The 27,231-nt window shown below is 41.4% G+C and overlaps 1 protein-coding gene across 2 annotated transcripts in view; it reads left to right on the top strand.

Moving 5' to 3' along the window:
* grm8a (glutamate receptor, metabotropic 8a) overlaps positions 1–27,231 on the top strand; it is a 228,458-nt gene that overhangs the window by 163,100 nt on the left and 38,127 nt on the right. For both annotated transcript variants that reach the window (XM_023417987.2, XM_087177051.1), the window contains exon 7: positions 18,246–18,449. In XM_023417987.2, the coding sequence (XP_023273755.1) occupies positions 18,246–18,449 (204 nt within the window). The remainder of the gene's footprint in view (positions 1–18,245; positions 18,450–27,231) is intronic.

The following is a 27,231-nucleotide window of genomic DNA, read 5'->3' as shown; positions in this document are numbered from 1 at the left end:
GGGTAACAAAGACAATCTGGCAAAGACATGAGAAATGAGGCGGGGTTTAAATACACAGGAAACAAGACACAGGTGAAAGACATTAGGGTGGAGACAGCAATCAAAACAGGAGGGAAAAACCAGGAAGTAAAACAAACAGCAACACAACAGAACCAAGACTTCAAAATAAAACAGGAAATGCCAATAAAATGAATACAGATCCTGACAGATGATGAGTGAGAGAGTCTGTGTTTCAGCGGGGGCTTTCTTTCACCACAGCTCACACATCACCTTCTCAAAAGACTCTTTTGTTTGTCTATCATTCCTACCGGCAAGATATTCTTTTACCTTGATGCTTGTGTGAGCGCAAAGTGAGTCACATGACGTTAATGCATATTTCATATATATATATATATATATATATATATATAGCCACTCATGGTGTATATGTAATTTTTTTATCAACATTTTGTCAACACTATACTACCACCAGTGTCAGACACCCGTTCTCCAGTCTAGTTAATCAATGTTAGTTTTATTTAGAGCACATTACCGCATCTTTCATCTTTCATCATTTCATCTCTCATCAAAAGAATACTAAGCACAAAAGAAAAGGGAAATCCAAGGCACTCCGAGTGAAGTTAAAAGCCTCTTCTTTTTCAGTCGTGGCTGTTATGTTCGCAAGCACATCAGCCAGGACAACTCAGCCACCGGAATAAAACTCTCCTCGGTTGAATGTGTGCAGTCAGGTAAAACTGATGCCTGAGGAAAAGCTGAATGTAGCAGAACCAGATCGCAGATAAGCCTACATGCACACTTACATGCTCACAAACACTGACACGCCCTGCAGTGGCTGCAGATAAAATCATGAATGAGTGCACAAGCTGTGTGTGAATTAAATGCGGTACCTTGATGCCTGATCCTTGGTTTTTATAAAGATACAGGTTTATATACTCCTCACAAGGTCTTTCACACACACACATCCACACACTCCCTTTTTTTTAATAAAGCCACTAACCTGCACTACAACACTGAATTCCTAGTGAAATAATATAATATTTTTTTTATTATTAAAGATCATAAACTGGAGTTTGGGTTTGTCTGGGTCAGCACAGTAATTGGATGGAATAAAAATCTGTATAAATTAAATGCAGGACAGATCTCCAGATGTGTTGGGATACCACATCCTTGTTCTGTGTAACTGGACACAAACACATTGTGACAGGCAAGTGTGCATCCACACACACACACACACACACACACACACACACCCACACACACCCACACACACCTTCTCTCTACACATGTTTCCACGTGGGCTCATCAATGGATCCATTCCCCCGGTGAACAGCATTGGTTGTGACAGGAGCTATAAGCCTCAGGTACACACAGAGGGATTAAAGTGCAGTGTGAGCAGGAAACAAGGTTGTTACACTGTTGGCTGTTGTTTTTTCTTTGTCGCTTCTTCTCCTGTGTGGGTTGTGACTTCTGTCACTCTCGAGGGAGTGATACCAATATTTTTTTTATCTTTCTTTTCCTCGGCTTTGGTGATCTTTCTTTTCTTTGTCGACTGTCACATTTAATCAACTTTCTCTCTGACTTCTTCTGAAGTTGTCTTTCAACTCTTTACTGTCTACTCCTCCTTTTCTGTCAGATGCAAATTGAAAAGGCTTCATTGGCTTGTTTACAAAGCAGTGTATGAATATTGACATAAACCTACAGTATAAAAAAATATTGGAAACAATGAAGTATAAAACAAAAGGGGGAAGGGGTCAAATACTGTTATCGAATTACTGGAAAATACAGCTCTATCATTAATATATTTCATTACGATTATGATTGTATTCTTTTCTGAAAAATGAAAACAAAACTTGCACTAAAAGCAAAAAAAACAAAAAACAAAACAATCTCCCTGATACATGAATTTGATCTCTCTGTAGATGAACTGGGGACAGGGGACTGTTCCAAAAGTTTGGTCATTACATTTATATAAATCTTGAACAAAGCAGGTGATAATCACCAACCTGTTGTTGTGTTTAATGTATTGTTTTAGTGCATGGATTGTTAAGTAATTTCGTTTTTTTTTTTTTATAAGGCTACAGAAAATCTCCCCAAAATGACAGCTCTCACAAATGCCTCAGTCATATTCTCACAGTCATTTGTTCTCCCTCCCACTGCTGTGTTTGAGTCAAAGCTTAGGTTGCGAACATGGTCACGGAGACTGATCCGCCGTAACATTTTGTTATATTTCGCCATAAATGTGGCAAATAAAAGAAAAGCGAGGTCTGTGAACGACTGTAGACTGTTACATCAGCGCTTCCATTTAAATAGTTATGATGGGCCAGCTCTAAGAAGAGCTATTTATAGACCTATTTGTAACATTGTGTATTTTATGCAGCTGTATAGTTTTGAATTCGCATTGCTTGTTACGGATGAATCTAATGTTGCGTGCTAGGTTTAATGGGTCCAATAACACTCAGTCTGAGGTCTTTTCCTTCCAACTAAATGGAGGGAAAGCACATGGGACAGATACGGGCAATGAATAGCAAACCAAGCAATACATAGCCAATTCCATTTGAGCACTAGGTACAATTAATAGAGAGAAACTGTAAAGCTGAAATGGGTATGTTGGTGCAGACATGGTACACAGTGCACTTTTATGGCCTTCCATGCATTACATTACATGGACACTAGACTGTATATCACAACACATATTGAGTGTTTTTATACAACGAAATGTGCTTGGTTATCAGTTCACAAACACTGCTAATTCTTCACCAGATGTTTTTGTTTAACTTGACGTCAAACCTTTAAGAAAAACACGAGGCATACTTTACCACAAGCTTAAGGAATCCGAAAGTAACATTTAAGCGAGACTGAGACTGTAAAAGTTGTACGCGGGAAGTGTGGAAAACTCTGTGAGAGAAAATCCTCTCCTAATAGTTTTAGCTCTCTGGTCTACTTTCCCTGATTAGCGAGATTAACATGAGACTGTGGTTCCTTTTGCAGCGGCCTACTGAAGGCTGTGCTGTAACTTCCTTCCTACTTAATGGGCAAACACAGAAGATTATCAGATGCTTACACACACGCGCCCACATGAAGCTTTGCATTTCCCAAGTTTAACATAAATAATTAATACTTTATAGAGTCTTATTAATGGGAAAATTATCTTCTAAAGGGTACTAGGAAATAGTTTGATGCCCTTGCTTTCTGGACACAAGGATGCTTTTCTTAGTTTAAAAAAAAAAAAAGAAAATGCTTTTGGAAATACAAAGTCTTCATCCAATATTAGCAGAGTGTGCATGGATCTGTCTGTGTGAGATTCACACTGCCATTCTAGGAGTTAATTAGATCCTTTTTTTTTTTTTTTTTTTTTACCCTCGCACTAACACATGTTCTCGCCGCGAATGGACCGTATCCTGACGGGGTTTATGGGGAAGAAGCATTATTAGGCTCACAGGCCTGATAAGCTGCTCCCCTCCCCTGTGAAAAGGCCTCTGGGCCAAACAGACTAAAAGATGGAGACAAACACAGATGGAGAGCTTGATGGACAATTAGAGAGAGAGACGGGGACAGACAGACAGATTGCAGACTGTTAGACTCAGTCAGTGACAGAAGCAGTGTTGGTTTTCAGTAGGTGAGATGAAGTGTCATTTAGCTGCAGTGAAATGACCCCTTTTCATCTTCTTGAGGATTTGGTTATGTAACTGCTTGAGTAGATGACTCTGTGTGCATATGCGTGTGCGCGTGTGTGTGTGTGTGTGTGTGTGTGTGTGTGTGTGTGTGTGTGTGCGCATGACTGATTCCTATGATGCACTCATACCACATGCCTGTATGCTTACACACAGAAAGTTCATCCGTGCACGTGAGAGTGCTTGTTGCCATCATAGGTCGTCCTGCACAGTTGAATGCATCTCGCTGCCCATCTGTTACTGTAAACTCACAGACACACACACACAGTAATCCATCTTGAGCAGGTCTAGGGGACCCTCTGCTCACCGTGTCCCTGTCACACACTTTGTCACAGATACACACCCAGCAGCACGCCTGAAAATTGATACAGACAGAAAGCCAGTGGATCACACAAATTAAATAAACAAGCACAAATAGAAAGGCAGAGGCAAGCACAGAGATAATACAAATGTGTGTGTTTGAGGTTATGTGCTCAGAATGTTGTGTGTTAAGGTGTCAAGGTGTATTTTCCTTTACTAACCTTGGCGTGGTTACATCAGCGTGGTTTACAACTCGACGAATCAATGTGAACTGAGCTGAGTCAGCACACAGCGAGTTGAAAGCAGTAGAACAAGCTGCAAATATAACGTTGTCTTAAAATTGTTATGGCGAATGTGTTAGCAGCAGACACGGAGCGCTGTTAGCACTATTTCTCTGTGGGTTCGTAACCACGGGCAACCCCTTTCACATTGCATATGGTCATTTGAACCATTACTAATCAAAAATATTGATTCGTTTTACAAACAACTAGAAACTAGTGCAGTGCAGTTAGTAAAAAGTTTAAAACAACATTGCACAACTTTAAGACAACCCCTTTCATCCTAATAAAATCCTTATGATTGGATTGGATTATGGTCTCTATAGCTCATAATATGTCCTTACTGTTTAAGATGTTAATAGGAGAAGGAACAAATGAGGTTTTAAAAACGATTGAGTCTCCGCTGGGGTTCTCTATATCGTCTGCCAGAGGGTGAAAGCTCATACTCGTAGGAGTGGAGGACATGAGACCAGCCAGTATTCTCTGCTCGTGCATATAGATCGAAGGGACTGGTGTTCTTTCCTCCCTATGACAAGATGGACAAGCCTGGATATTAACTGTACTGAGAGGTTGCCGTACCATGCCTGTATCCTGTACCTGATTCCTACCTGCCTGGTAGAAACAGATACGTACATTCCTGGTCAACCTCTTACACTCTGAAGCCCTCTCAAACAGTGAAACCCCTGCTGTCTGGAGCGTAGGCAGTCAGCACGGGCCTGCTAAGTAAACATGCTAACAGTGTGGGCACCAAGATGCTTATAAGAGCATAACTGCTTCATGGGAGTGTTGTGGATAATCACCGGGCTATGATCAGCTACTGCACAATCTCATCAGTTTTCTTCACATACAAAATGAGGGGGTTTGCACAATGTACAAAATTCTCTCTCTCTAGTACTAGAGTGATATATCATCATCTCTGTGCAATAAACGAAGGATAACAGTGTCGTGTCATCAAATAGTGTGTAATGATAGTAATAATATGTGGTTATGTGGGTGTATTCTCACACACTCATTTGTATACGATGTGAAAAGCAGTGGACAGCTCGTCGTCGACACTTTTTTATGTATGCTTTTACACGCTTTGTGCGATCTGTCAGAAAAGAGAGATTTAATATTTAATTTAATTTAATTTGATAATCAAAGGGTTGACGCTCATCTCTTTCATGTTTCGGATAGATAGGTAAAGGCCGAAGGCTGTTGAAAGCTGAACAAAAACCAACAAAACGCTGGCGTGCTTAAGCCTTGGCGTCTTCCAGATGCTTAAGAATCAGATGGGCATATTGGAAAGGATCTTACAATGGATTCGTATCTTCTGTGAGTGAGGAAGCCAAAGATTTTTCCAAACACTTCATCATAATGGAAGTTAACACACAGTCACTGTTTTAACCTGCGGTTTGTTTGTGTTTTAAGCACAGTCTTGTATGTTGGTATTAGGTGTTCTGTATTGCGGACTGAGGTGGTTTAGGTTTAGCTGTGTAAGCATTTTTAAAATTACCGTAACGTTTGTCTAAAATCTTGTTGTCTTGTTTTTTTACATGTAACATATCAATCAAAACCAGGGAGGGGGTAACTCGAGCTCGCAGTGGTTAAGGTGGATGAAAGGGTGAAAATAGGGCGGCCCCCACAGGTGTATGCTGCAGCTGATGGTGAACACAGTCTGCTGCGGCCCTCACCACTTCCCTGCTGGTAGGGACATAGACCGCATGATGACGATAATGTTATCTGAACTCCCTCGGGAGGTGAAAAGGTGTCATACTGAGTTTCTCCAATTGTGTATTTAGTTGTTAATCACGAACACACACAGATGCCTCAACCCTTGTCCTTCCCCAGCCATTAATTTCTCTCTGAGTGGATGAAAGAGAGAGAGAAACCCTCTACTTCAACCAGGGAGTTGTGTTTCTCAACGCAAAAGTCAGCATAAAGTCCTTAATCTGATGTTGCTCACCCAAAAAAAAAAAATTGGAACGACTAATAAAACAATCAAATACGGCGATAAACTACATAAGCACAGGTTGCAGAAGCTTTTTTTTAACCAGCTTTTCTCCACGAAAATGAGCAGTTAGATAATGTGGCTAAACGGGGGATTTGTCTGTTCCTGGTCTGATTGTCTGATTGCTCATGCTCCTTGCTCCCTGTTTGGACTCGAATCTCCAGGTCTCTGCAATTAACTTTAGGAGTAAAGTGTTATCACAAATGATAAGAATAATGACCCAAACGATGGAAAACAGAGCTAAGTTTTAAACACTGATTTTGCTTTTCCCAATTCAGCTTCCTTTACATTTTCTAAACGGTAATTGACTTTAAAAATACTAACACAGTTGACAGTAAAGTGAGCCAGAGCCAAATTTATCACTATGTTTACTTCCATCTTCCTTGTTCCTGATTGTGCAAGGATAACGTGTAGGAATATCCAAATAAAACCGTGTATTGCGTAACAGCAGGTGTGTGCACCTCTGAGCGGACGTGCAAATACACACGTCTGCGAGGAGTTGTTTCAGGTTAGAAAGAACAAGTGCTGCTCTACTAATGTGATTTTACGCTTCGTCCTCTCTTCAACAATACCTGTTTTCTCAGTCGCCCGCCTCCACCGTCTCCCCCTCTCTTCTCCTCTCCTCTCTCATGGATTCTGTTGTTACCAACTGCGACAGCGTGGCAGGTATTGTTTTCACCTCGTGAGTCTGTGTATGTGTGTCATCATGGCAGAATGTGTCCCTGGAGACACCTACTGTAGCGAGAACTACCACAGAGGCGTTTTGTGGGTACTTTGGCAGGCGTTTATACGTCCGTGGACAGATGTTATCGTGCGATAGACTCACAGCCGTGCGAGATAAAGTCGCAAACTTTTACAGGTGTGTAGTTGTGATCAAAATGGAAGGCCGAGTGCGACGAGACGGTGCTCATGGGTTGGAATATCCACACGTTGACAGGCGTCACGGCTGGTGTGATTCTATTTCTTGTTATTTCTCTCAACCGTCGTTCCATGAACCTATCTTCTATTTATCATCTCGTTCCTGCCTCTGCTCTTCTGCCTTCACTTCTCTTTTTGTTCCATCCATCTCCCTCCCTTTGTGTGTGCATTAGAGTGTGTACATGTACTGTATATGTTCCTTTTCAAGAGTGGGACGATGCCAGGCCCACGGACATACAACACACATTCCTTCAGTGACACAAATGTTTATTTGTGCTTACGAAAGGAGATTACAAGAAGAATGGCGTGACAAGAGGAAATGAAAAAACTTGAAGGCAGTGACAGAGAGAGAGAGAGAGAGAGCTAATGAGCACAGCCAAATTGTGCAAGGACAGTGATTCAGCATAATATGAATAATGACTAATGAATAATTTATATTAGCTTGGTTCAGTAGAAATATATACCCACGATAATGTAGAGATGTAATATATATTAGCCACATGTGTCAGTGGCATCACATTATTCATGAAAAGTGGTGTTCTGCAGTGAATTGCTCTTAACAAAGCAGAAAAGAATCTCCCCGCAGTGTGACGGGCGGTCCGAGGAGAGGAGGGAGAGTAGATGAAAGACGAGGATACGAATGCAGACGACAGCTTGGAGAGAACGGTTCAGTCAGTAGAATAACCCCAACAGGAAGTCAGCAGGAGAGTCAAACAGTAGTCTTGCAATTAAAATGAAATTTTGGTTTATTAGAAGTTGGGGCTCATTTTTGTAGTTTTAGCCCAAAATTTCTATCAGTAAAAACAACATTGTATTCAGCAAGTTGATTCCTGAGATCTGGGAATGCTACAACATTTCGTAAGAGGATGTCTGATGGGGAGCAAACACAAGCAATTACATGATCATTCCAGGTGGAAAAGCAGTGTTCCACTGCACTCTCTGTTTGAACGTTTCATTTTTTAATTTTATTTTTAAAATTGTATTATTTCCTAACTTTTTCCCCACAAAACGAATGACTGATGGATGTTTTCCCAAAGTGAGCTCTATTGCATCCGTAATCACACTCAACGGTGATGTCACCATGTACTGATACACCCTGAAGTACACTTGGAGACTCGTGCCACAAGGGGCGGAGTTAAACCGCAGGAGGTCAGGAGGTGTTAAGTTGCTAACATTTGCTTAAGCTAACATTTGCTTACTAAGCATCCAGCAGTTCTGGAGCAACATTAACATTGATTTGAAGTTGTTTCTGGCCAAGTTGAAGTTCAGTATTCACTTTCTTTTAGCTCCATTTCTGATCTGTAACATCTCCTGAGGGAAATATCTGGCTCTTCAGCAAACCCTCAGGTTAGCAAAACATATTTGAAGGAGAAAGCGAAGGTAAACATTGGAATTATTATCCAAACTCTTTAACATGTTCAACAATTTACAGACTCCGTGGTTCAGCTTTGACCTACACTACTTGCTGTTTTTTCCTTTTGCAAGGAGGGACCTTTAGCAATGTTCCAGGTGTACAATTACAATACAATTTTAAACTTACCTCCTAACGACTTGGTTTACATAATAATCTATTTTAACTGTTCATTACCTCCTAATTAGGTAATTGAAAGCTAAGCTAAACTAAACACAGAGTCATTGTAGCACTGACACCAGATCCCAGCAATGGCAACAACTACAAAAAGATAATGAACAGGAACTTTCTTTGTATAGAAAGTCGCTGTTCTGCCATCAAACCAGCCTTTTAACAAACTCAGGCGTTCCCACATTTTCTCGTCAAAAACTGAAAACTGATTTATTGCGCCAACGTTTCCTTGGGAATTGACGTTTGACTTCTTGACAGACACACTGGCGCACTTGTACAAACACAGACACATACTTGAATCTAATGGCTGGCATTTGTGCAACAGTGTATTGACATAACCCTTGGCTTCACTGCTCTCTTGTCAAATCATGTAAAGCAGAATCTCTGTCTGATGCTCATTTCCTATTCTCTCCTATTGATTATTCATTTCTGTCTTGGCAGATTAGCCCTGAAGCTAGTGCAGAGCCAGGAAAAAAGTATGGTTATAACAAGAGATCTGTGGGTGCGTGTTGTGTAACGTGTGGGTTTTCGTGGGCAGGTTATTGCGTATACAGCAAAAACATATTTAAGCAAAAACAGGTGCATATATGTGTATTGTTATGACACTGCATAATGTCTATGAATTATGATGTGTATGTGGGCAGCATCTCCCCGTACTGTCATCTCCCTGACCGCTTCAGAGATGTTTGATAGATTAGAAAAAAGCTAATTAAGCAACCTTTATGGAAATGCATTCATCGCCATTTGAACTAAATTTGCATTATTCTGAGATTTATAAATAAATTTCCCCGCTTAATTATTACCAGATTTATCTAATCTGCATCTTAAAAAGGAAAGTGAATGCGTGCGTATATGCATATGTGAGCCCGCCTGAGAAAACAGAGAAAAGGGGAAGAAAAGGAAAGAGGGGGGAAAAAAAAATTTCTTTTAGGCGACGGGAGTGGAGAAGGAGGGAACTAAATATGTGTTCCTAATTGATGTTTAATTAAGGAGCTTGTCCGAATCATTAGTCTGTCTGTCATCCATGGTACCATCAATCACTGTGTGTGTGTGTGTGTGTGTGTGTGTGTAAAACCTGGTTGGCACAATGGTCCATGAAGGCATCCATCAAGGCACTTAGCCAGTCAGCATTCTTGCATTAGCCTCACCTCACTGCCTGCCACTGTATTGGTTTGTGTTTTGCATTAGACATAGCACTGGCTTCACTCGCGAGGCAGTGAAGCACATATTACTCCGGCACAAATCTCATTGTGGAGTCTCCTGGTAAATGATCCAGGAGCTCCGGGGCATGACTTTGAGTGTTGCGGCTTAACAAGTGTTTGTTTGTTCTAACGCCGTGGTGATGGCAGGACCGAAGACACAGCCTCCTCTAATGGAACGCAATGTTATTTTAATCCTTTCTCAATCAGAGTAAGCACGGAACTTACTGTATATGTAGCATGTATAATAAAGTCTGCAACACTCGAGAAGGCACCTGAGGCACTTAACTTCCAGTGGCCAAACACCAGCAGATCGGTAGCGAGAGGATGATTCCCGGGTTTGAATGTGATTAGATGTGATTAGAAGATTAAAGAACCATAATGGTGATCTTGCATATATATTAAAAATCCTGAGCACACCTACACCTAACCATTTTCCAAAGTATTTTTATTTCTGTATTGATACATTATGGGAAGTAATTAGGTAATATAAAGTTGTTATACTGAGAGTTGAAAAAGCAATTTGCAGAAACTAAAAACTTGGTTTGCTGTGAACATTTTGTTCACTTTATACTTTTATCAAAGTTACATTGTTGTTGTATGGTAATGCAGTTATGTGCAGGGACTTTGTTGGTGCGCTCAAGTTTTGGGTTCTTGTGAAGAACTCCAACAATGAAGACTGAAAAGACGGCTGCCTTACAGCAATTTCTCTTTTTTCTTTTTTTTTTCCTGCGCTTTAATACACTGCTGGCCTGAACCAATAGCTGCCTGGAAGTCACACAGGAAATCAGTCAACATCTGTATGTGTTCATATATATCCAGGATAAATGTTGCAACGCTTAGTCTTTATACATTATGTACGTGCAAAAAATAATACATTGGTCTTTGAAGAAACTCATAATTAAACATGATGATGCCTAAAGCCAAATAATGACAAATAATGACCAGAATTGGAGTTTTTCTCCAAGACTTCAGCTTGTTGGACAATAGGTTTCAGCTCCTCACTTCTACTCTTAAGGTTATGTTTGGATTGCTGTTCCGTCCTCTAACCCTGATGTTCTTACCAGTCTGAGTCAGAGTACTGTGCCACCACCTCTGCATTGATGCTGAAGTGCCAGGTCAGACCGTTCAAGTAGGGTGTCATGTTGTTTAAAAGATATCCGAGGAGGTCTATTTCAGAATGCAGTATCAATTTTGAACAATGATAATGATAAAAAATACCACCATGTCTTAATCTTCAGAGGCCTCTTTAAAGTACTGGCTTTAAAGGTGACATTTTCTGCTAGCATTCAGTTTGTAATAGCAGGTGTCAGGATCTACAAACAGCAGATTATCTCAATTTCAAACAAAACTTTCATCATGAAATCATTTTTGAACAAAGTTCCTGCACTGCCTGTGGCTTTTATTAAACAGAACCGAGATCAGGAACGCATTTGTACAGATCCAGAAACAGAACACAGCGCCCTGCCTTGCATGCCTATGCAACAAGAACAAATAATCAACCACAAAAATATGCAAATGACTCGGAGGCAGATAGGGAAATGATTGCATCCTCGTGCACTTTCTTGGTTTGCAGATCTTTTATGAGACATGAAAGTTACTTTTCATCTGTATTTTTGCCTCTCAGAGTTTTTCTTCAAATCTTTTTCGATGCAAATTGTCCCTTTCCAAGTAGCCGACCATCCAAGCTGCCTGTGGTCTTCAGTGTCATTAACGATGAGCAGAAAGGCAGAATTTAAGTTAGGAGCTGCCGGCTGGAAAAATAGAGTGTAATGCGTATAAGACAGGCAGGGTGCATATTAATACACCAAAATCCATCCCTGTGCATCTCTGTGTCTCTGCCTCCATCTTCCCCTTCATCCCTTCTCATCGCTTCCACTTTCCTCTCGTTCTCACTCAGACACACACAGAAAGAGAGACTGTATTGTAATGAATAGTAAATATTATTTCAGGTATTAAAGAGCCAGTAAAAGACGTCTTTTTTATTTCACACCTGCACACATTATGTGCAGAGATGAAACGGCTGAATTTGTGGCCACTTCATTGATGTGACAGGCTGTTACTGGCTGCAGACAATGGGCAGATAGATCCAATAAAAGCTGTATTGTATTGTAGTCTTCGCACACTCAGTCACACACACACACACACACACACACACACACACACACACACACACACACACACACTCCTTGCTCTGGTTACAACACCTGACGCAATCCCAGGAAACAGAGACAGTAGTGTTTTCCCAGTTAGCACTGCTCATAACAGCACCAGTCGTTTAACTGTCTCAAGGCAGGATTGCATTTTCTTGCGATATGCTGATTAATGATGCATCGTGTCGTTTCACATCTCATAAGAACAGCAAGGAGAAATTCTCATTATCTCATGACACGTTGATCTATGGCTCAAAGTACAGTGCTTTTGCTTCTTTTTTATTTCTCTGAATGGAAACGTGCACTCACGCTGAATGCAAACAAGTGTGCACCAGTAACACATGCAATACACTCTGGCTTTGTGTAATCATGATTCTAGTCACAAATAATGGCTCCACTCAGTAATCTGATATTTATAGGTTAGTTTTTAAAGGTCAAGACAAATTCTTCTATCAATATTCTTCTATTGATATCCTCATTCTAGCCATTTGTAAAGCATCTTTACTCCTCCTCAGGTCTCTCCTTACAAACAGAGAATTCTTAGTGTTTCAGTTCAATTATGAGTTTCCCCTAATTGAACCACCAAGTTGTCGTGTTTTTTTCTAAGATGAATTTGCAAGATGAGCGCAAGCAGCTTGTTACTTTCATTACCCCAACATTCACTAACTAATTTAAGTACCATTTTAAAGAGACGCCTAATTGGCATTGTGTCAGATGTTTTGAAGAAGTATCAAAATATCACTATGCAGTTACACCACTGTCAATAGCAATGAAAATCTATATATACTGTACATACTGTACAAGTTTCCGCAGGCATGCAGCCACCCACCAACACTGGTAACCATTGATATTTGGTTTAATGTAGGTTGTGACATCCAAACGACCAAATTTTTATGTTAGGACGTCAACTGCCAACATCAATTTGATGTAGAATACTGACGACAGCTGGGTATAAGTTGTGTGGTCAAGTAACCAAAATCGAAACCCAGTAACCAAACCAACGCCATCTGAAAAAAATGAAATACCAACATTCTAGTTGCGAGCAAAACCCAACGTCCGCTAAACTTCACAATGTCGATTGGCCAACCCGATTTTCATTTCCTACCAAAACTGAATGTCCGTCCCACGTTGGAGTCGTCAGAGCTCACTATCGCTCTGACGCTACATTCACGTCCAGGACCTGCGGAGATGTAACTGAAATATATTTGACTCCTCCTGTGCGTTTATATCAGTATGCTCCATGTTTACATACAATGCCAACATAGTTGTGTGTAACAACCTTACTACATAAGCTACAAAGCTACAAAGTAAAGCAGCACATTTAGCCACGTGCTGAGCACGCGACAGACAGTGGAGAAGTGGAATTTTCTTACCGAAGCGTAAGAGATTTTCGTGGATGTTTTAATACTTCTTCTACTAATTACTTTCCTCTGTAATTAAAACTTTTCCACAGTGAAAAATGACATGAAAGATTTACGTACAACCTGTAAGCAATCACTGTCCAAACTGTCATGAGGTACGTTTTAGATACTAAAAGATTTATTCTGGGAGGAGTGTCACATTAATGCTGCCCATGTGCTGTGTAAAGGTGCAATACTGTGAAAGCATTTACTAATTAATGTCTTGTTTAGCTTTATTTATGGTCTATTAGCATAATTAGGTCTGTGATTATGATAGGACATTAGGCAGTCAGCTCAAGGGCCTTTTGTTGATTAGTGAGGCTGTATAGAGATATTTCAGAATGCTCTGTCCTCAGACAATCTTATGTACAGCTTTCTGGTTTATGTGGTATGAATGACCAATTCCGCCATACTTAAATTCAAATTTCTCACTTTGCTGTGTTACATCCCTGTGATGCAGTGCAATAGAAGTATGCCATATTACCATTTAAGAAACTTTCAGATATTACAGGCCTTAAGTACAGGATGCATTGTCCTCTGTTGCACTAGAAGCAATGCAGTAGATGATTCACTTAATCAGCAACTGCGGATGTGAGCGAGCGTGCATGCATAGATGTCTGAGTTTTATGGATTTGCATTTGTCTGTGAGACAATGAGCCATATGGCGTCCCTGTGTGAGCGTTAATATCAGAAGTTAAAGAGTCCCAGCAGAGAAAGCAGACCACATGTTATCTGACTTTTGGCAAAACAACTGATGTTATGCATAAAAGTGTGTATAAATTAGATGGCTGCGGGTTTCATTTGTGATTGGCTGGGCACACCAAGCATATTCAAAGCCAAACGCATGTCTTTTCATTTGAATCTCACTTCAAATTTAACCACTCACGGGTGAAATACTTAGTTTAAGTTGCTTCAGTTTTCTAAAGTTTGAATAGAAACTTAGCAACGGACTGAAAAGCAGAGTTCGACTGTTCTCTTTGGTTTCAAGCCGGTTCCACCGGTGCGTTTTGCTGCACCTGTAGCCACGCCCAACGGTGATGTCACAGGGTACACATCTACATCACTGAAGCAAGGTCATGTTTAACCACTGGAGCGCAGAGATTTTCAGGGGATGCCAAGTTATTGTATTATTATTATTATTATTATCATTATTATTATTATTATTATTATTATTATTATCATCATGTTATTATATTATATATCAGTTTAACTTTTAAAACTATCACTCAAGCACTCAGCAAGGCACTTAATCCTAGAACTGAAGTTGCTGCAGTGGAGGTTGTGCATGAAGCAGCTGAATGCCAAAGATAGTATTCTTAATGTGTGAATGATGTCCAGGTTGTGTCTTTTAGCCACAAAGCCAAATTAAACCATAGCTCTTAGTTAAATCCTCAGTATATTAGGAGATAAACTTGAAAGCTGCCACAGCAACATATCATGCCACAGAGATCAGACATCACACAAACGACTGAGTTAAAGGAGGCTGTTGTTACATTCCCCCAAAAACACATTCCTCTAACAACTTGCTTGCAGTGAATAAATGACTTTAACCCTGAGAGGTTTCTACATGACACTTATTTCAGCCTATAGCTTAAATGGTCGATCTGTACCATTTTAACCGTCGCTCTGCACAGATTTAAGTGCTGGAACACGCCCGAGTGTTCGACTTCCACATGAGTTCTTTATTTAATGGTAGATCTCCATTCACTGTTTCGGGCATCAGTTTCTAGAGATTAGTGACGAAGGCAGTAAATTGACTCCCAATTGGATCCATCAAGGCAGTTAGCCAGTCAGTTAGTTGCATCAGCTTCACCTTGCTGCACTCCTGTATTGGTTTTTGTTTCCACACACAGACACAGTGGTTGGTCAGGTGGAGTGTTCACCTCACCCTGCTGCACACAGGGTTTTGACGGGGCTTAGTAGCATCAATCACATTACTGAGGCTGTTACCAAAATAACCCCAGGGCATGACAAGACCTTTAAACCTCCGAACAAAACCCCCCAAAAAAACCTTTAAGGCCTCGGTAGTATTGTTAGACACATCTTAGCCTGACATCATTAAAATGCTGTAGTTTAAAGCAGGTTTTTTAGAGAGAAGAAAAACAGCAACACCCCACATTTCAAAATCAGAATAAAAAACAAGCTTCATGTGCAGCTATAAAATGTAATGGTTATTTTACACTATACAATTTGTTGGTAACTGGCAGGAAATGAAGACAGTTAAATATAGATTTGGCTGTGAGGTTAGGAAACTGGGCTTGTGGCCAGTATTTCAGAAGCTAATGAGAAAAGCTCTCTCCTCTTTCAGCGACTACTGGGGTGTGAATGTGTGCCATTATGAATGTTGAGCAGGTTGTTGGCCAAAAGGTGTGTACCTCTCCGGATAAATAAAGGTCACTGTCATTTGTGCACCTGGTTTCCTAATGAAATGTCAAATTACAGGCAGTGATACACCAAACAGCGTGTTGGCCAAACCACGACGAGCAACAAGTTTCATGCCTCTTGCTAGGAAACGACCCGATAGATTTTTGACCCTCAGTCTCAGTCTCAGTCTGTTGCCTTATAGCAAGCAGGTAGTTTTTCCCCGTATACACTGTGGCTTGCTGGATCACCGCCCTGCCCGCGTTCATAAAATCAATTCTGTTTTTGCCTCAACGCCGCCAGCTACAGAAGTTACAGCCAGTTATGTGCAGTCGCGAAGACGAATAGTCACGTATTTAAATCTTTGAAAGGGGCCGGGAAGAGCTGCACTTTGGCGCAGAGGAATGTGGCTCTTACTGGGCCTCGGTAGGAGGGAGAGTGCGCCAACAGGACGGAGAAACACAGCACCGCTGCGTCTAACAGACTCAGTAATGGGGAGCGTGTGAGGCTGAATAAGAGAATCGCAATTGAGAGAGAGTAATGCTTTCCTCTTGCTCTCTATTCCTCTTTTCTCTCTCTGCCGCACACGCACGCATTAAATGTCTGTCTGCCTTTTCTCTCCTACCCATTCACACACACACACACACACACACACACACACACACACACACACACACACACACACACATACATACATAGGTACAGCTTTGTTATCCAGGGACTGAGAGTAGATGAGTTCCATTACCCTGTCATGTCATTGACAATGCTGACTCACCTCCCACACACGCATACACACACACACACACACACACACACACACACACACACACACACCCACACACACACCAGCACCACCAATAAACACACAAATACACAAAAAACACCTAAGAGCCTTCTATAAGTGTGGATCGGGTTTCATTCTCAGGACCTCATTAATTCCTTATGGATGCTCATATTGATTGAGGCGGCCTCTGGTCTTGTTAATTCAACTCAGCCCAGACGGGTTTTGATTCAGTTTGAGTTGCCTGAAGGTGACTGCTACTTGTAAGAAATGGGTGAATAAAGGCAAAAGTAGCGGCACAGAAGAGAGGACAGGAAGAGGGAAGATGAGAGAATGAGGGATCAAGGGAAGAAGTCGAGTGGAGAGGAGATGGTGAACGAGAGGGAGACATAAGGATAAGGAAGGGAAAACATAAAAGATAAGAATGGCACAATGAGATAAATTACATTACAAAGGGAAGGAGATAGTTAAATAAAACGTAGGGAGGAGAAAGAAACTCAAGCTTTTTTGATGAAAAACAGAGAAAGCGAATGTCATCATCAATTGCTGATTTCCATCTTGATGCATCAAGGAGGTTTTGGTTTCCCCTCTGTTCGTTTTTCATTCGCTCATTATGCTAATGAGTCGTTACATAAAAACCCTCTGAATAAATTGCATTTGTAGAGGTTATTTGCATGTTTATGCATGTCTTTGTGTTATGTATGTGTGAGTGGGACTTTGTGTGTATGCATGCATGTACCGTGCATGGAGGGCCAAATGAAAATATACACCACCCGTTTTTGTTTCATCGGCACTTGATGAACTTAACCATTACTCTGCAGCAATTAATTATGCTGCAGTCATTAGATAAGCCACATAGCTTCATATATATATATATATATATATATATATAAAAAGGAAGAAAAAAACACTGGAGAGACACAAAAGAGAGCATCTGACTAGCTAAATGAACATTGTATATGAGATCAGATTAAAGGAGATAACTGCACAAGACACATAGTCATTAACACAGCCATGTGAGATGAGTCAGAAAGAGGACAAAGTCTATTCTGTCTGCCCGGGACACTTTCTTACCTTCCCCTCATACATGGAAATGCCATTATCAGTGGCTCAGAAGATGTAAAGAAGGAACATGTTGTTCTTTCTTCTGTAACTTTGCTACCAGGGCGAGAATGGATTGAGAGGAGTTATTTGTCAGTGTCAGGCTGAGTGCTCTGCTGCCTCTCTGATGGTCAACCTGTCTTTCCACAAAGTTCTTTTTCAGTGTTTTCATCTATCTTCTTCTTTCTTTTATGCCCCTTTTCTTATTTGCTTAACCTCAATTTTTCTTTTTTATATGTGACTGGTTGGCTCCCTTTCTTTTTTTCTTTTTTTTTTTTTTTTTTTTACTTCTCCCTGAGCAAAAACTCTACCTTTATTTCTACTTTCATTTGTCTCAACCTGTCCCATCTCCCTTCACCTCATCTCTGTTACACACATCTATTTTCTTCTGCCATTGTAGATGGAGTTCCGTACGTTGACTGTGACTTAAATTCAAAATGGCTTGAGCTTGGAAATGGCTTCCTACTTCGTTCCTCTCCCCTCTAACCACTTCTTCTTTTCTTTCTCTCAGGTTTAGAAAAAGTCGGTCGCGATTCCAGTTACGAACAAGAGGGGAAGGTTCAGTTTGTGATGGACGCTGTGTACGCCATGGCCCACGCTTTGCACCGCATGCACCGGGAACTCTGCTACGGCTACCCGGGCCTCTGCCCGCGCATGGCCAACAACATCGATGGCAAAGAGCTGCTCAGCCACATTCGCGCTGTCAGCTTCAATGGTGAGACTTACACTGGATTTACTTGATGCAAACATATTGATTTCCCCTACATGGTTGTTATTCTTGAATCGTGGGTTAAAGTTACCTCAATGTACAAAAGTGCTGCCGTTCAATATGAGAGTGCGGAATATTTCATTTTGCAGCGGAAATTCATTCAAATATTGATACACTGACACAATCGTGAACATACGTAGAGAAAGATACTGTGGATGGAAACATTCATGCATACATACGCAGACACGCCGCACCTGACTTCTAGACAGAGCACAGAGATGAACCAGATGAAAGATCTGTAATTAAATAAAGGACTTTTCTGCAGGGTCATGCAAGCAGACACAAATGATGTCATAAGAGAGAATATTATGCTATATCGCTGAATTATTCCAGTCATTCAAGTCAACCATATGGGTTATTCCTGCAGCACAAAAGGCGAAAGGGGAACTAATTAGAGTCTACATAATGCTTAGACACTGTACAGTAATCCTGTGGCGTTTATCCACCCTGACTTGACTCATTCTGCTCGTACTTTAACAATGCTAAGCTCAGCTCCTCTTCTAATTTGTTTAATCCCGATCATGAAAACACGTCATGTGGCTTTTCACCTTCAAACTGAAGTTAAGCTCGCTGCTTCGCCCAAACATCGCATCTGTTCATCTGTTTGCATTTTGCATAATGCCGATGGTGATTTGGTCTTGTATCACTTTGAACCTGTAGCGCTTAATCTTTCACCCCCCCCAACCACCCCCCCACCCCCTCTCTACGTGACTTCTTCGGCAGCTGACATATTTAAGTGGACGAAAAACATTTACGCATTTCCCCCTAAATAATATCAGACACCTCATTTTAATATTTTCTTATTAATCCCTTTTTTCCCCCCCTTGATGCGCCGGTACGTGCTTCTCTGTCTGCCTTTTCATTTCCTGTGTTCCTCCGTCAAGCGTTGTGTGGAATACATAATACCTGACGGTTTAGAGAGGAGGAGAGGAAGGAACAAAGGGAAAGGGAATTGTATTGTAAGGATTACAGAAATGCTTGTCTGATTTAGTTTCAGGGGGCAAGACTGAAATTGCGCGAGTGTGTGTCGGTGTGGGAATGTGTGCAAAATACGTGTTGCTGTTTGTTGCCCCCCCCCGGCCGCTGTGTTATCTCTCCCTGTCATCACTAGAAGTGTCAAAAACCAATTCACAGGCGGGCACTGATTGCTCTTTCATACTGCAACAGCAGGTTTGTGCTCAGGTGCGTCCCTCTTTTATTGCCGGCCTGGAGGGCAGAAAAATCATCCCATAACTGCAAGGTCACAAACTTTATACGCCGATGAATCACTTGAAACCCGTCTCACTTACTGAGAGTGGCCCTACACAAAATGTGCTACATCTGTCCCTGGCAACTATTTTGAGAGAACATGGAAAAAAAAAAAAAGAAAAAGTAGATTAGATAAAGCTGAAATGATAAGGGAGCGCCAATCTGATGTGTGAGTTATCGAGCAGGCACCTGCCTCCGATACACAAAAGTTGTTGGTAAAAGCATCACCTACTGTAAAGAGCTGAATTGTATTGTAATGTATATGTAGCTTTTGGCCTTTTATAGCGTCTGTCTGCAACGCATACGCACAAATTTCAGATCTCTACAGATGTATAATTTACCGATCAAAGACATGGAAGTCTTAAAATAACTAAGGTATGAATAAATAATAGTACTCTCCACACACAATGCTCCCAGAGAATAACTGAAGAATGAGGGGAAAGTCTTATATCTGTACCCGTTAGACGGAATTTTCCAGAATCCTCTCTTCACCCCTACCAGCAGTTTTTGAAGTAACAAAGATGGGTCCCTCCTGGGTCCTTTCCCATAGAGAACCATCAGTTTCTCTTTGATTTCTGGAAAAACTTTTTTTTTTAAAAACAGCGGTTGGCTTAAAGTTTTTTTCTGCACATTATGTTTGCCTGCAAGAGAAAGTGTTTATTTGCTGAGATCATTTGTTTGCACAGTGATAAAACACATAAGTTCAATTACACTGAGGAACAAATGTTGCAGCAGAAAAAAAGGAAATAAAAGTGGCATCTTTAATACCCTCATAATTTTCATTTTTCACTGCAGAGCTCTGACTTGATGATTTATAGTGAATTGTAAAAACGAACCTGGGTGGCTTGGGGAATTCAGGCGATGTCGTCCAACAGCTTGCACATTATTGGCACCTATATGTCATCTTTCTAATGGCAGTTATCAAAGTTCAGATGAAATATCTGCTAACCTTCGCTCGGGCACATTGTCTGTTTCTTTGTTCCGAGACATTTCAAAAGCCCGACTCTCCGCTGTGTTTGTCTGAAGGGCAGACGTGGAATGACGGGCCGCGCTGGGTTGTTTACGTCGACAGAAGCTTGCGAGGTTTAAAGCCTTTAAGCTGGTTACTTTGCGTGTGTTTATGTGTAAAACGTCTGGTTATATTGTTGTTTTCCAATTAAAAGTAGTTTTGCTATTGATCTGTTTTGGGGTCGACATGACATTGATATCACAAAAGAAAAAAAGGGGCAAAGATGGAGGGCAGCTCCATCTCTTCTCTGTGTGTTTATGGCACATAAATGGAGAGCGGGGGGGAGAATAAGTTAAAGTCACTGGAGCATGGATTCTCTCTTTCTCTCTGCTCTGTCTGGATCCATACCAATTCACCTTTTCGAGCCGCTGTGTGAGAGAACAAGACAGAGTGAGAGGGAGTGGATGGATCTAGATTGTTAAGGCGGTGATTGTTCTGTTGGATCTGTACTGAGCCCACTTCACTTACAAAGTGAAGCCTAACAGGCAGGAGCGACAGAGGAGGGAAGAGAGGTGCAGGAGAGCAAGAGGAGAAGACAAAGTAAGAGACAACGAGCTAATTAGGACCTGTCGTCCTGTTGGACCCTGAGGTGAACGCCCCCTCAAGTAACATGGTCATCCCTTTCCTCATTCCTCTTTGGTGTGAAGTTCCTACTAAGTTCAAAAACTTTAATTAAGCACTGAAATATAATCTTTCACAACTGGTGGGGTGGTCTCCTGGAGAGAATAAGAGTAATGATAATAATGATAGTCCTGCAGAAGGAATATTATTTTGTATGAGATTATGTAAACACTTAGTGGTTTAAAATCGTATTTAAAAATCAATAGTTCTTTAAAAATTGAAATTGTAAAACTTCATACACGTCACATTTTCAAAATAATAGCTCACCTTAAAACCACCTACTAGAATCACCCCAGACACACACACACACACACACACACACACACACACACAAACAAACAGAGGCTGGTGCAGTGCAGAGCAGGCAAACAACAAAGAAACAAAAACCCCAGAGCAGCAATGACACACCACCACGCCGTCCAGCTTTTATTTGTCGGTAAGTTTATTGGCTTATCCCAGGCAAACACACACACACACACACACACACACGCACACACACGTAAAAAGTATGCAGAAAAAACCTGGAGACTAATCCAAACACACACACACACAGCAAGGTTATCATGAGTTGTGGAATTCACTTTTTGACATTATAATCTTTCAAGCTTTCTCTCTTTATTTTACTCTTTTGAAATGTGTCTTCAGAAAATGAACATCAGAGTATTTAGGTGGGAGGTGTCAAGACATCGGACATTAGTTTTAATCAAATCTGTGCTAAAGTCTGAACTGTCCACGTCTATGTGGGACTGTCACTAAAAAGGGGGGGGGGTAACCAACAGAGTGTAACGTCATGCTGCAGTGGGCAGCGCAATCAGCAATCAAATTACATGAAAAGACGGAATGATGTGATTCTATCTGTTGAATAAGCTGCTTGATTAAGACCTGCCTTCCAAAGATACAAGGACATTCTTGAACCCAAACCACCCCCATCCCCCCGACCGCCCACCACCCACCCCTGTCAAAAACAGTCTTTTCAAATGTACACCTTGCAAATGTTTCTCTCTCCATCACTCTCTCTCTCTCTCTCCCCTACTCTCTCGCTCTCATTGCCACACTATCCTTTTCTGTTCCTTTCTTTCCCTGTCATGTCTCTGTCCTTCACTTGCCTCCTTCGTTTTGTCCCTCGCGCTCTCTATTGTCTCCATTTCACCATCTCACTCTCAGCCGCTCTTGTTCGCTCTCCTACTCCCTAAAGGCATTGACTCATCAACTGACGTCTACTGTTTGCACCTGTTTCCTCAAGCCTTTTTCCATTTCTGAAGTCTTTCTTTAAGGATTTGAGTCGAGAGTCATGTTTAGATTTTCAATTTATGAGAAGATTAAGTTATTTTGGAAACCACACAAGTCACTCAGTTTGTTTTCTTGATCATTAAAACCCACATTTTTAATTTTTCCTCAAACTAAAATGACATAAAGTTATTATTGCAATTGAAAACAAGTCACATAATATCCTTGGTGGAATCTTTATTTGCCCAAAAATGGAAATTAAATACTAGTAGGTTTCACCATGAATATGGTTTATTTTCAAACATCTCACAGCTGTGTATTTGGTCTTTGAGAGTAGCCTTGTGTCAGGGGATATCCTGCAATCTTTCCACCACTTTGCTATTTTCGACTGTGAGATATTAATGCAGTAACAACCAGAATGCAAACTGTGTTTAAAATGCCTCAAAGGGGCAATACAGGAAGAGAGACGGGTCACACTTTGTTGATAGTGAAACACCAAACAGAAGCACAAGTCACCTCGAGACCACTTCATACTTCTGACATTTCTTGTTTGCCCGCTCCTCTCTGTGAAGTGGGTCTGACACTGTGAAGAACAGGGTAACTCTAAACTTTGCATGAACCCGAAGTGCCCACATGTCCTCTTGTGATAACATAGGGTGTGCTTTAAAGCACAGAATGTGATTCTGCTGGGATTTATAAACTGTTTGTGGCGGCAGCTGACCGTGGGCTTCCTTAAATTAATTATTAGATAATAGCATATACTGTATATGTGTGTGGGGAACACTGATGCCCTCCTTCAGACTGAGCAGTTTAGGCTTGTTAGATTTGGGTATGACTGTTGAGCAGTGTAAGAGTGAGAAAAGAAAAGTGGTTTTGTGTGATTGTTATGCAAGAAAACTCTCAGTGTGATCCTATCACTGCCAGGTTATATCTCCTACCAGCAGACAAGATGGACATCGCCATGGGAGCCAACTTGCGCTAATTAGAGCGGCTTGACTTTGAGATGATGAACTCTATACCTGGCTGAGCAGCCTTAGGGAGAAAGACAAGTAGGGAGGGATTGTGGTGATGAGAGAAGGGGAAGGGAGGACTAACCAGCCGAGGCGATGGTGAAGCTGAGTCGCTCAAGATGACCTCAGAGAGGAAGAGAGGAGTCTGTAGAGATGATGGACTTGACCAGGCATTAATGATCTTGGAGAGAAGAAGAGGGAGCAAAAGAGACACAGAGGGTTATGGGAGTCTACCTGGGCGTAATGACCTTGGAGGGAGATGGAGGGATGAACATATGGAGAAGAGACAAGGGAGGGACACAGGTGGAAGGGAGAGGGAATCAGAGGATGCAAGTGGAGAGAAAAGATGGACGGCGGCCCGGGGAAAACGCCCTCTTTGGCCACTATCACTTTGGAGAGAGAGGTTGTTGGCAGGAGAGGCGAAGCAAGTGCAGCGGCCAGTGAGAAGCAGTGTGTGGGGGCAGAGAGACAAAAGAAAGATGAACTCTGCTTGGCCAATAACAGCGCTGGCAAGAAGGAAACTTTATTTGAAGAAAGAGGGATCTACAGTGTCTATCCATTTTTGCAAGGACAGATAAATGGAGATAAACTCAGGACATTGGAAGAGTCAGAATTGAGCGATGTAATACTTGAGGACTGGTTGAGTAAAATTACCTCTAAGAGAAAGAGAAGCAATGGAGAGAGACAGAGAGGATGCACTGACTGGGATACATCAAACTTTGCAAGAGCACGATGACCTTGAGAAAGCAAGCAAGTACAAGGAAACAATGAGAAGGAGGGACTTTATATTACATAGTGTGTGGCAGTGGAAAGAAAGAGATGGGAGAACATAACCATCTTATCAGAAATATGCAAGCGGAGGCAAGAAAAATGGAGAAAAAAGTGGCGAAACAGTGGGAACTCAGAGATGGTAAACTTTCCTCGTTGTCAGGGCAACATGAGGAAGGATAGGACATTTGACGGTTCTTCAATTTTTGACTACTAATAAACTTTTCAAAATCGATGCAGTTGTCGTGCGATAGACGTTGCGCAATAATGGCCGATGTCGTTTGCTTCCAGGTCTCTCTCTTTTTTTATCCCTTAGTTTGTGATCAGTAGAGCCAATCGCACAGTGCGGGGGTTGTGCGCACAGGTATTAAACAGTTATTCGATCAAGGGTCGCAGTGTAGCAGCTCAAAAGTAATAGTTAGCTTTGGTCAGCGTGTAGTGTTTAAATCCCTCCATTACATTATTGTGTTGTTGGTGTTGTTGTGCAAGGTGTCTGACAGCAGACACTGCACCTGTATTTTGTGAAACAGACAGTAAGTGACAATAGTCCTGGCTGTCGAAGGAGAGGTATCCGAGTGACTCAACCACACAGATTTAGAAAACCGGAGACAGTGAGCCGAGGACTAGAGCTACAGAGTGGAGCGGTGGAGTAAACTGGAGTAAATGTAATATAACACAATAACCCAAATATCACATAATATCAGCTCTCAGTCTCATATTACAGTGTATTTGATTACATAATCTTAGTCTTTTGCGTGTTCGCTCAAACATAAACGTTACTCCTCTGACTCGCACATAAATTCTGCTCGTACTTACTACCTACTGCTTGTGAGCGAGCAGTAGGTAGTAAGTGGGAGATTATTGACACAGTGTCCAACCTTGTACAGGCGGTATCACCTTGTCTGCCCTGGTGACGCTTCCTGACAGTGAGCAGCCCACAAGAAGCAATTCATATCAACTTCAAGCAGAATTTGTATACTTTTTTTTTTTTGGTAATACTTTTTCTGTTACGTCAATCGCTTTTGTCATCTTTGTGCGCATGACTCATGTCTCATTGACAAAGGCTGGACACATAAGCCTTGTGGATAATCCTGGGATCTTCGACTGCCTCTGACTCAGCCTCCACCGTTCTGAGATCAGTTTAGGAGATCATGGAGAGGGGACGGTGCTAATGTATGTGCAGGCAACACCAGACATTTCCCGGTTTAGCACATAGGAGAAATCGGCTTGTTTGACGTGGCGTTGGTTCTTCGGCTCTGCTTGCCTATCTGTAAAAGTCACCGCGCGCGCCTGCTCTATATAATCTTTTCTATTACTCTTTTCTTTTTTTACCATTATCTCCTCCGTTTTACATATTACCTTTTGCCAGCACAGTTGGCTAATTTCTGCCACAGGATCATTGGCTGAATATAATTTGAGATAAGGAAACAGAATAGGAATAGGCAGATATAAAAGCAATCAGACAGAAATGAATACAGGCAGACAAGCATCCACACACAAGACACAAAAACAACCCAGAATTGGAGACGAATTGAGTTCGAGGAAATGAGCGATAGGAGTGATAATTTGTTATTGCAATATCCTAAGACACCACTAAATCTCACATCTGTGCAGCTTCTTTTTTCTTTTTTTTTTAACTTTTTGACACCAAATATATATTCTTTCGACAGGGATGTGTTGTTGATGGAGATTAGATTTAATGTGAGTGTCAACTGTAGAGACAGAAAAATACGAACGCGCCTCGTCTTCGTCCGACAGACAGTGTAGTACAGACGAACACACTCAAACACACACGCGCTGTATCGCATGCATTTTGTTCATTCTGACGCTGTGTTTATGCTTTGTTACAACAATGCACAGAGATACACACACACACACACACACACACACACACACACACACAGTCATATAAACTGAAAAATACGCTTATAGACAGTGGACAGTAACTATATTCTCAATATCATCTCATGGGCTCCTACACAAGACTGAAACCAGCGTAATATCATTATCGCTCCTACACGGCCTCTCGCTTTACCCCCCTTTCTCCCCCTTTTTCCTCTGCCACGTTTGGTAATACAACTCCTTGTTTCTCGTTTTTGTTTATTTCTCCTCTCCCTTGCTTTCATTCTCTCCAAATTGTATTTCCAGCCCCCGTTCAGGCTGTTTTGTCTCTTTTGATCAACTTAATAGTGGCCCTCTCGCTCTGTTTTTATCGCCTTTTTCTACTCCTCTCTCTTTCCCATTTCCTCTAAGACTGCAGTGAATGCAGATCATGATACAAATGGAAGCCCCCCCCCTAAATTAGTTCTCTGTAATTACTGGAAATTGCCATACAAAGCTTGTCTTGTGCTATGCGAGTGCTTGCATATGTGTGCGTGTGTGCGCACAGTGTCTTTTTTTTTTTTTTTTTTACTAAATATCCTCTCTTTTTACCCTTTTTGAACAATTTGTCTTTTGTTCTGCCCTCCCACCCTCCAACCCCCCCTTCTCCCTATCTTTATCTCACTTTGACTATTTAGCCAAAGTGTTTCATTCTTATTCACACAGAGGACAATTTAGATCTGGATCCTCTTCAAACATGTATTGTTTCTCTTGCCTGTTCCATTATCTACTCTGTTTCTCTCAGACAAACTATCTCCATGGCTGTTTTTTTTTTTTTTTTTTCTACTCAGACAAGGCGTAGTGATAACAGAGCTGCTGAGAGGAGAGGGGATGATCTTAGAGGGAGGGATGGATCATGGCGGGTGGAGGGACAGAGGGCTTCGGAAACACACAGAGGAAGGGAAGGGAGAAAATGGGTAATAAAAGATAGAGAATGGTAGGATGAAGCCAGGCTTGGAGGTAA

This window comes from Seriola lalandi, unplaced genomic scaffold, assembly GCF_002814215.2.
Source record: "Seriola lalandi dorsalis isolate HSWRI2012SDOR001 ecotype SW California unplaced genomic scaffold, Sedor1 jcf7180002054579, whole genome shotgun sequence".
NCBI lineage: Eukaryota > Metazoa > Chordata > Actinopteri > Carangiformes > Carangidae > Seriola > Seriola lalandi.
Note: the sequence above shows the minus strand (reverse complement) of the source record. Positions and strands in the feature narration are given on the sequence as shown.